At 37.5% G+C, this 12,021-nt stretch overlaps 1 protein-coding gene across 5 annotated transcripts in view; it reads right to left on the bottom strand.

The window, feature by feature from the left end:
- The window catches only part of LOC131439509 (transcription factor AP-2-epsilon), a 155,361-nt gene that overhangs the window by 75,402 nt on the left and 67,938 nt on the right, over positions 1–12,021 (bottom strand). The window contains exon 1 of one of the 5 annotated variants that reach the window (XM_058610617.1): positions 8,505–8,984. The exons of the other annotated variants lie outside the window; for them this stretch is intronic. Coding sequence (XP_058466600.1) covers positions 8,505–8,957 — 453 coding nt within the window. The 5' untranslated portion in view covers positions 8,958–8,984. Of the gene's footprint in view, positions 1–8,504; positions 8,985–12,021 lie in introns of those variants that run through there. 5 annotated transcript variants of the gene reach the window in all.

The raw sequence follows: 12,021 nt of genomic DNA, 5'->3' as shown, positions 1-12,021 counted from the left end.
TTCGCACGGAATTATGCGGGGTTTCGTTTACAATGATAGCAGATCATCCTCAATATATAATATATGCGACAATTTCAGCATGACAGTATTGAATATGGGTAGCATGACACGGATAACAAAACCCCCTGCACGTCCAAGTGCATAAGATTTATCTCTTTGTTCGACGTCGATTCGACTAGATTGCACCTGGAAAATATTGCCTGATTTACACGGTAGCGATCATTTACCAATCATCATCTCAATTAGCAGTAACAAATGCATTGCTAATTCGGTTAATATTCCATATGATTTGACAAAAATACTGACTGGATTAAATACCAAAGTAATATTTCAACTGTTTTAAATTCAATGGAAGAACTCTCCCTGCTTGAAGAATATGACATCCTGGTTTGTTCGATTCTGGAGGCCGCAGAAGAAGCTCAAAACAAACGATTTCTTGGTCCGACGACTAACAAAAGGACTCTCAACCCTTGGTGGTACAGTCGGTGTTGAACAGTCGTTCGCACCGCACGCGTATAGCTCTTGGCTCCTGGAATTTTTTTCTGGCTACCTAGAGTTTCATTGATTCAAGGCTTCAGTCTTTTTCAAGACTACCTGAATCACTAACTAAGTGACTAAGTGATACAAAGAGTGATATTAGAGTGACTAAGTGATACAAAGAGTGATATTAGAGTGACTAAGAAATTAATCAGTCTTTTTTAAGGCTAGCTAGGAGTCTAATCGAAGACTAATTTAGCCTAGTTAATTTAATTTAAAATTTCATTCATTTCAAAAATGCCTGCGTCCAACCGGAAAGGCAACAAGCCTAAGGCTAAAAATAATTCAATACGGAATAAATCACAATCCGTTATTCAACATTTTTCTAATAACATTCACGATATTATAGAATCTGAATGTAAAAATAAAAGACAACGGACGGATTTCCCTTCCGCTGGTCCTATGCCGTCTAACAATATTTACGAGATTCTTCCTGAATCCGATTGTAGCGACATAGAAGAAAATTCTTCAAAAATTCCCAAAATGGACGCTTGTCGTTCTGGGAAGAAACAGCAATCTATGCCACCAGTGACGGTGATGATTTCCGACTTCAAAGCATTCCGTACTGAGCTTTCTACTTTTCTCCCGGAAGTAAAAGTCTCATTTCAAATCGGACGAAGAGGAGAATGTCGAGTCTTGGTGGATGGATTGGAAGATTACGAACGTCTTATTCGATATTTGTCCGAGAAACTTCATAAATTTTATTCATATGATATAAAATCAGACAGACCCTTCAAGGCTGTCTTGAAAGGATTATCAAATGATCAACGTATTGATGAAATTAAAAATGAACTAAAAGAATTGCTTGGTTTTGCCCCTTCCCAAGTAATACTTATGAAAAAAAGAGCGAATGGTACTTCTAAACCACGCTCTGGAATTTCCCATGAACTTTACCTAATACACTTCAATCGAAGTAAACAATTTGAAAACTTTAGAAAAAGTACGTTTCATTTCCCACATTAAAATTCATTGGGAACATTATAAACGGCATAATCGTATTGCAAACTTAACGCAATGTCGTCGTTGCCAAGGCTTCGGTCATGGAACCAAAAATTGTCATATGGATATACGGTGTTTGAATTGTGGTAAATCACATTCGAAAGACTTTTGTCCAATGAATGAAACCACTGATAAATTTTCATGTTCAAATTGCAATGGAAATCATAAATCCAATTATTTGAAATGTCCTGTCAGGGAAAAAATTTTAAACGCTCGTTCGCTTAGACAACAAGTCAAATCAACGACCTTAAATTTACAGAACATATCTGAAAATCAAAAAACCGTTACAAATGCCACGCCTAATTCTTCTAAGGCACTGATTTCTTCGAATTTGAAACAAAAAACAGGTACGCCTGCCAATTCGTCTTCTAACGAAAACAATTTATTGACAGGTAGATCGACCTCGTCATCATCTTCTTCTAATGTCAGTTATGCTGGTATATTAGGTACAAATCTATCACCTATTTCTTCTAATGTAAATAATCAAAACACAGGACCGCCTTGCAGTTCTTCTTCTAACGAAAACAATTTATTAATAGGTAGACCGGCCAAATCATCTTCTTCTAATGGCAGTCTACCTACAAATATTCCTTCAATGCCATTCGCTTCTTTAAATGAAGTCGACTTAGGCGATATAACTGAAAATAAAATGATCTACCTACAAGATCAACTTTTTCAAATGATCATCCAAATGAATTCGACTTCATCTCTTTTTGAAGCATTTCAAATCGGATAGCAATTTGCAAATAATATTATAATGAATTTAAAATTTAACAGTGATGTTAAAAAAATATATGAATATTTTAAATTGGAATGCTCGATCTTTGAAATCGAGTGAAGATGAATTTTATAATTTTCTCGAAGCTCACAAAATCCATATTGCCATTGTGACAGAAACTTTTCTTAAACCAAATGTCAAATTGAAAAGTAATCCACATTATGTGGTTCATCGATTTGACAGGTTTACTGGAATGGTTGGTGGAGTTGCCATTTTTGTCCAACGGCAAATTAAACATCGAATTTTACCTTCTTTCAATACTAAGGTTATTGAAAGCTTGGGAATCGAAGTTGAAACCATTCATGGAATTTATTTCATCGCTGGAGCATATTTGCCATTCCAATGCACCGGCGAACAATTAAATTTCTTTAAAGGCGATTTGCAAAAACTTACAAGATATCGATCGAATTTTTCGTAATAGGGGACTTAAATGCTAAGCATGTCCAGTGAAATTGTAGGCAAAATAACAGAAATGGTAAAATACTTCATAATCAACTCTCAGCTGGTTACTTCACAGTTCTTCATCCCAGTAATCCGACTTGTTTCTCTTCAGTGAAAAACCCGTCTACAATTGATCTGGTTCTAACAGATCAAAGTCACATTTGTAGTGAACCGATTACACATGCTGACTTTGACTCAGATCATCTTCCAGTAACATTCAGACTTTCTAACGAAGCTATAACTAATCCAATTAGCTCTATTTTCAACTATCATAGAGCTAATTGGTTGGATTACAGATCTCACATTGAAAATCATGTGGATCATGAAACTATTTTAGGAAATTCTGCGGACATCGACACAGCAATTGATAATTTGAATCATTATATTATCGAAGCTAGAAATCTTTCAGTTCCCAAAGCTCAAACTAAATTAAATTCTCCTATCATCGATGACAATCTTCAACTGCTCATTCGGTTGAAGAATGTTCGTCGACGACAATATCAACGTTCTCGTGATCCTGCTATGAAAAATATAGTTAAAGATTTACAAAAAGAAATTAAACATAAATTTACTCTTTTGCGAAATGAAAATTTCGCTAAAGAAGTTGAACAAATTAAACCATATTCTAAACCTTTCTGGAAACTTTCTAAGGTACTTAAGAAACCTCAGAAACCAATTCCTGCTCTCAAGGAAGGAAATCAAATACTTCTTACAAATGGCGAAAAAGCTCAAAAACTTGCTCAGCAGTTCGAGAGTGTCCACAATTTTAATTTGAACGTTGTGAGTCCTATTGAAAATGAAGTCTCACTGAAATATGATCATATTTCAACCCAAGTGTTATCACACGATGACATTATTGAGACGAATTTTGATGAAATTAAATCAATTATTAGAAAACTTAAAAACATGAAGGCTCCTGGTAATGATGGAATTTTTAATATTCTTATTAAAAATCTTCCCGAAGTTGCCTTGAGACTCCTGGTTAAAATTTTCAACAAGTGTTTTTCATTAGCTTACTTCCCAAAAAAATGGAAAAACGCTAAAGTAATTCCTATCCTCAAACCTGATAAAAACCCAGCAGAAAAATCAAGTTATCGACCAATTAGCTTACTTTCTTCTATCAGTAAACTTTTTGAAAAAATTATCTTGTTGAGAATGATAACTCATATAAATGTGAATTCAATTTTTTTACCAGAGCAGTTTGGATTTCGTCATGAACATTCAACTACTCATCAACTTGTCAGAGCAACGAACATGATAAAATCAAATAAATCTTCTGGGTTATCCACTGGAGTTGCTCTTCTAGACATAGAAAAAGCATTCGACAGTGTTTGGCACAAAGGTTTATTAGCAAAAATGTCTGATTTCCAGTTTCCTATTTATTTGATCAAAATGATTCAAAATTATTTAACTGATCGTACTCTTCAGGTTAGCTATCAGAATTGTAAATCTGAATTGCTACCCGTGTACGAGCCGGTGTTCCGCAGGGTTCGAGTGTAGCTCCAATCTGGTATAATATTTTCACTTCTGATCTTCCAAATCTACCCGTTGGTAGTCAGAAATCGCTATTCTGTGACGACACAGGTCCGTTAGCCACAGGTAGAAATCTAAGAGTGATCTGCAGTCGCCTACGAAGAAGTTTAAATATGTTCAGTGATTTTCTGTCAAAATGGAAAATTAAACCAAATGCAGCAAAAACGCAATTAATTATCTTTCCATAAGCCAAGAGCTTCTTTTCTTAAACCAAACAATAATCACATTCTAAAATTGAATGGCTTGGAATTGACATGGTCTGATCAAGCTAAATACTTAGGTTTAACGTATGACAAAAAACTCACTTTCAAGGATCACATTGAAGGAATCCAGGCAAAGTGTAATAAATATATTAAATGTTTATATCCTCTTATAAACAGAAATTCTAAGCTCTGTCTAAAAAACAAATTGTTAATTTATAAACAAATTTTCAGACCAGCCATGCTTTATGCGGTACCAATTTGGTCAAGCTGTTGTTCCACCAGGAAGAAAACGCTTCAAAGGATTCAGAATAAAATTCTGAAAATTATTTTGAAGCGTCCTCCCTGGTTTAGTACAATTGAGTTACACAGACTCACAAATATAGAACCATTAGATGTAATGTCACATAATATTATAAGCAAATTCCGACAAAAATCGATGCAATCTTCAATTGAATCGATTCGCTCTCTGTATTAGTTAGAAAGTTAGTATATGAGTTCCTTTTCCCCATTACACAATACAAGTAGGTTTAGAATTTTCCCTACACAAAAATCTCAGAATTGCGGAAGCAAATAATGTCCTCATGGTAATAACCAAATCATATATATAATAGGGCTGAAAAGTCACCACTTGTGGCTGAACACCCAATTTAAATCTTAATAATTTAATTTTAACTCATATTCCATAAATATTTATTTAAAAAAAAACCCTTGGTGGGACAAAGAGTGATTCGATGCTAAACATGCGAAACAAAATGCTTGTAAGACGTTTTTAAAACAAGGAGGAGCAACTCCTCAAAATTTTGAAAAATTCTTGGTTCTAGAACAAGAGCATACAAGAAAGAAAAATAGCTATTGGAAACATTTTGTCGAAGGTTTGTCTAGAGAAACCTTAATGAACACTCTTTGAAACACGGCCAGACGAATGAGGAATCGTAACGCAGGAAAGGAGAGTGAGGAATACTCGAACCGATGGATATTTGACTTTTCTAGAAAAGTTTGCCCAGGTTCTGTTCCTACGCAGAGCATTATTCGGGAGTCTACTAAAAATAATGGTTGCATTGATAGCCCCTTTTCAATGATAGAATTTTCTATAGCACTCTTGTCTTGTAACAATAACGCTCCTGGGTTGGACAGAATTGAATTCAACTTGGTGAAGAATCTGACCGATCTCACAAAAAGATGTTTTTTGGAATTGTTCAACAAATTTCTTGAGCAAAATATTGTTCTCCCTGACTGGAGGCAAGTGAAAGTTATCGCCAATCAAAAGCCGGGGAAACCAGCTTCCAATCACAACTCATATAGACCCATTGCAATGTTATTATGCATCAGGAAATTGTTCGAAAAAAAATTTTACGATGTCTCGACACTTGGGTCGAGACGAACGGCTTGTTATCAGATACTCAGTTTGATTTCCGTAAAAATAAAGGGACGAATGATTGCCTTGCATTACTTTCATCTGACATCCAAATTGCCTTCGCTCAAAAACAACAAATGTCGTCTGTATTTTTAGACATTAAAGAAGCATTTGATTCAGTTTCTATGGATGTTCTTTCAGACAAGCTCCACCAACATGGAATTCCAGCGGTTATAAATAATTATTTGCACAACCTTTTATCAGAGAAGCGCATGTATTTTTCACATGGCAATTTAGCAGCATTCAGAATTAGCTACATGGGCTCATGCCTCAGTCCGCTCCTCTATAATTTTCACGTGAATTACATTGACAGCTGTCTAGTAACCCCATGCACACCAAGACAATTAGTAGATGATGGCGTGGTTTCAGTTACTGGACCCAAAGCTGTTAACCTGCCAAAACCATTGCAAGATACCTTAGATAACATGTCCGTTTGGGCTGTTCATCTGGGTATCGAATTGTCTGTGGAGAAAACAGAGCTGGTCGTTTTTTCAAGAAAGCATGATCCCGCGCAGCATCAGCTTCATATGATGGAAAGAATGATCGCGCAGGTTTTGACTTTGAAATACCTCGGGGTGTGGTTTGATTCCATATGCACGTGGGGAGGACACATTAGGTATCTGATAACAAAATGCCAACAAAGAGTAAATTTTCTTCGAACAATAACAGGATCTTGGAGGGGTGCTCATCCGGAAGATCTTATAAAATTGTATCAGACAACGATACTTTCAGTGATGGAATATGGATGCGTTTGCTTTCGTTCCGCTACAAACTCTCATACTATCAAACTTGAGCGAATTCAGTACCGTTGTTTGCGAATCGCTTTAGGCTGCATGCATTCGACACATACAATGAGTCTTGAAGTTCTGGCGGGAGTTCTTCCATTGAAACATCGTTTTTGGGAGCTTTCATCACGACTGCTAATAAGATGTGAGGTACTAAATCCCCTGGTTATTAATTACTTCGAAAGGTTAGTTGAGCTTCAATCTCAAACAAGACTCATTTCAACCATATGTCACTGGAAATCAACCCTTCAAGATATATTCCTATCCGTGTCAGCCTCCTAAATGTCCCTGACTCAACGTTATTTTTCGACACATCCATGCAGCGCGTAGTGCTTGGAATCCCGGATCACCCACGCTCGATGGAAATCCCAAAAATATTTTCAGGTAAGTTCAGGCATATTAACTCTGAGAAAATCTTTTATACGGACGAATTACGAATTGAAGAGGCTAAACCTATCACCTATGTTCAACAATAATGTTTCGGCCTCATTTAGGCCTCAAGACCCTGCATCTGTTTATATAGCAGAGTTAGCAGCAGTTCATTATAGCTTGAGTGTGATCGTCACATTATCTCCAAACCATTGTTTCCTCTTCACATATAGTCTGAGTGCAATTGAAGCTATTCGCTCAAACATGACTGGCATGAATGAACCGATTTTTTCTTGGGCAAAGTTCTTGGGATAGAGATGATCTGGGTCGGTGGATGCACTCAATTATTCCTAAAATATCGACAAAGGACTGGATGGGAGTAGGGATTTCATTCGTGTGATGTCCAGACTCATGTCCAATCACTACACGTCAGACGCACATCTCCTTCGAATTGGACTTTCCGAGACTAATCATTGTGCTTGTGGCGAAGGTTACCGCAATATTGATCATGTCGTTTGGACATGCGTGGAGTAACGTGATGCCAGATCTCAACTAATAAATTCCTTGCGTACTCAAGGTAACAGATCGGCTGAAAAGTTCGTATCGTTTCTATGAGAGGGCGCCACTAGAATTAAATCCATACCATTTTCAGTTAGTACCAACCTTCAAAAGATACGTGTATAAATTTGACAGCTGTCTGATTATTAGTTTGTGAGATATTGCATTTTGAGTGAAGCTACTTTTGTTATTGTGAAAAAAATGGAAAAAAAGGAATTTCGTGTGTTGATGAAACACTTCTTTTTGATGAAAAAAAGTGCCGCCGATACCAAAAAATGGTTTGATGAGTGTTATCCAGACTCTGCACCGGGCGAAGCAACAATTCGTAAGTGGTTTGCAAAATTTCGTACTGGTCATATGAGCACCGAAGCCAAAACATCACTCTCGGGTCTCTGAGTGAGTAGCCTTGGGAGCTAACTTTGACACCTAAATGCTTCTGCTCTAGATATCACAGCATCACATAAAACTATCGTTCCATTGCACTAGCCTCGCTTTGCTGCATTACGCATCGCATGTCACTCTTGCTAGAAATGAACGAAAGTCCTCGTCTCCCCTTCATCGCCTCACTCATTCACTATCGCCTATGAATACGGCAGAATAATTAATTCAGTAATCTTGAATGATTGACGTACCTCGGATTACTTGCAAGATTCGTTCGAGTCCCCTCGTAAATTAAAAATTGTCCGAATAGTTGCCAGTGGTACCACTTCAGCCCAACTGATTAGAAAATTTGAAACATTTCAGTTGGAAGCCTGGCCCGGCACGATGGCTAATCGCGTCGACCGATCGAGAAAGCGCAACGCGGCAGCACCGAACGAGCCGCTCAGAAGGAGTTTATCGAAATTAAGAAATAAAGGAGAAAACCATGGAGTCAGAGTAAAACTTACGTCGTCATCATCGTGTATAGAACTTCGCTCATCATCAATCAAAATCAATTGATTTTTGCTCAGGTCATCGTCACAGTCGTTATTTGAATTACCGCTAGCAACGCCACCTCTGCCACTGTTACGATTGGCATTCCGAGGATTCTGGTTATGGTTATTGTTACTGTCACTTCTGGCATTGCTATTGTTGTTGCTATCGTTACCAGCTATCATTTGGCCGCCATTGACCACCACATTAAGGCCACTGCAATCCATTGAATCCAAAGCGGGCGCTGCAACTGCCGCTGAATGGAGATGCTGGTGACCCCCAAAATTGTGCGGATCGAGATGATGATTCGGTAGTTTCATAATTTCCATGTTACTTTTTAGTATTTCGTTCAGCGAGTGATGTCGCAGGTCATTTATCTGTACAGGATTGAGATCTGCCATCTCGTGACCCACCGAGTGATTCTTCATCGTGACTCCGAAGATTAGGCGACTCCACCGTAAAGTATTGAGACACTTCACTCAATTCACACACACAATTCTCATAGTATGATTACAGGAAAAGGATTACACCGAAATTTTGAGCCGACATCGACATTCGCGTTTTTCATTTCCATTCATCGGCACTTGTTACACTAGCTGAAATCTAGCCAAATATAGAACTTTGTATATATTCTCCCGGATGATGATGAAGAGGTGATGGCACTAGTAGTTCACGGAACTGCGGGAGAGGAACGCGACGATCTACCGGGTATACGATGCGTACGATCCGAGTATCACATGTAAACTACACACCGCTGGGTCACTAATAATGGCCTCTAGCTATGTTTATGTTTTTATCTTGTCCACAACTTCTCTCAGGCGTTTCGTTTCGTGGGACAAGCCGAAGCGTCTCCCAAAATCTTGAATTTCTCCACAGGTGCAGTTCTCCCGGGGTGTTTATTCTCTCTCTCTATGACACGGGATCGGACCATCGGGCGATCGGAGAGATCTCAAATTACCAGAAAAGCCAGGGGTCTTGTTCACATGTGCCTTAATCATCTGTTTTTCTCCTCTTTGTGACTTCTTTGCTCTTCATGAGAACGTTCGGTTGATGGATGTTTGGTAATGCAGTGACAAATTGGACCATAACTTAATTGCGTGAAACGTAGCAGATCCCGGCTGGATTCATGGAAAAATATGTATTCTTCTACAAGCGGATTCTGCAAAAGTGGAAGTGGGTCAATTCTTGGTTCTCAATGTTGCTGGCTATATAGAGTTGGTGAGGTGCTGGTATGCGAACCGTTCGGAAGGGGATAGGCTCGACTCAGCATATACATGTTGTATCAATCAGCGGTTGGGGTCAGCGGGCGAAGTACAATTAGAGGACACTTGACTCGAGTACAGACCAAGATCAATTCATGTCGAAAAAGTGAAGCATGAAATGTATGTTAACATAATATTAAATAAAAAAGAGGTGGCATTAACGCTAATGGTATATTCAAAATTTGCTTAGATTGCATACAAAGTGTGTTAGTTTTTAATAGAAAAAGATGTAGATTGCTGAACCGATTTTCACAAACTAAAATATAAACAAATGGCCCTAATGTTCAATAATTGCTATTGAATTTGAACCGGAACCAAAACGCAGAGCCTTGAAATCACATTAATTTTTACCTCAATGCCATCACCACAAAAATTGAAATTATACTAGTTATTTAAAATTAGAAAATGACCTTGGCATCTTAGAGCTTTAACAGTGTGCCTTTAAACTTATATTATTGAATAAAACAAATCATATTCCTTTTGTGGGACTTAGCCTTTTGTTTCAACAGACTTTGAAGCCGATTCATAACGTACAGAACCATCGTATGACTGGTGCTGCGATCCTACGGGCCCTAGGAATCCTTCCAGGCCAGGGCTCGAACATACCACATTTGGCTTATAAAATCAGTGACCTATGCATTGAATCGCATTGGAAAAAGGCGTATGCACGGAATACATAAAAATGAAGGTTTGAGTCCCTCTGGATGAAATTCAAAATATTTTCTCGATTTTTTTTCTATTTCGGCTTTTGTACTGCAAATAACATTACACTCTTCTATTGTGCAAGTCTTGTTAGTTGATGACCAAACATTCTAATTTCGGGTTTTCGGAAGTATATAAAATGGTATTATAAACGTGTAGTTACACTACTGTGTGCGTTCAAATAGTGTTTTTAACCGTAAGGTAAGGTATATAATTTGGTAAGTGGTAAGTGATGGTGTGAACATTATATCACATTCGAAAAGTTTCCTACCAGTATGTCACGTACATGACATGTAAATTAAAAGTCATATTGAACAGACATCAGTTGAATCGAAATTTTGATTGAATACCATCATCAATCTAAAACTAAATTAAAATGCATTGATTTTTCAATGAATAAGACATGATTTTTAAATTACCGCTTAGTTTTACTTTTATAGTGTACTGAAAAATAAGGAACTGTGACATAAGCTTATATTCAATCCAATTTCAATGTGCATGAAAAAAATTTAATTCACAAAATAATTTCATTCTTGTAAGACGCTAGTCTTTCGAGTTTGTTGTTCGAACCTCAGCCTACAAGGATTTTAGTGTTCATAGGATCGCAGCATATTCTGTACGCTTAGATTCGGCTACGCGGTCTGAAAAACAGTACTTCGATGTCCACAAAAAGGCATAATTCCAAGATAGTGCTAGTTAGAATACGACATTAAACTTAGTTTTGTTATCAATCATGATGCAGGAAATAAAACCCACGAGCATAGGCAGTAAGTTTTTTGCTCACTTTACTGTGATTTGGGGATTTCGTGAAAATGACGCACTTCAGTGATATTTATTGTGGAAACGAACAGATTACCACGGCATCAGAACAATGTCAACGCGTTACTATCTAGTGCATGTTTTTTTTCACGCATAAATTCTACACCAGACAATCTTTCTAAAGCGACAAAACGATTCCTGTAAAAAGACTACGAATTCGGAGTACTCGCGGATCAACGGCGTCTTATTGTCAGCCGTTCGTTCGGTCTAACAGCCTTGCTGTGGAGACTTGATGAAGCGTTGAGCCGAAGATAGGAGGACCAACCGCCGAAACGGACGAAGATTGAAAGAAATAAATAAACTAAAAACTACCAACAACAATAACCAACGCCAACGACGGAATCCACGCGTACTTTCTTTGATTTGAACCTGTTCTCTTCACACTCTTTACTCTTATATTAAAGCTCTATTTCGTAGTCATTCAGCGGATTCGAAGTTCGTCTCTCTGTGTGGAGTACTTCAATTTAAAGGTCTCTTTCCCGCCCCTTACCAATGACCGCGCGGCAATGTGTCGCTCGTTTTATTATTATTTTTTTATTACTATTGTTAATTTAAATTTTTGTGCCTCCTTTAATACTCTTTGGAAACAAAGTTCCAGCGGAAGGTAGAGCGAAAAGATCATGACTCAAGTATGTTCGTTTTATTTAGTCTGCAAAAAATATAAATGAACGAAATTTAACACACATATTGGGAATCTAAATGCATTCAA

The sequence above is a fragment of the Malaya genurostris genome, chromosome 3 (genome assembly GCF_030247185.1).
Source record: "Malaya genurostris strain Urasoe2022 chromosome 3, Malgen_1.1, whole genome shotgun sequence".
In the NCBI taxonomy this organism is placed as follows: domain Eukaryota; kingdom Metazoa; phylum Arthropoda; class Insecta; order Diptera; family Culicidae; genus Malaya; species Malaya genurostris.
This window is presented reverse-complemented; position numbering and strand designations above follow the sequence as displayed.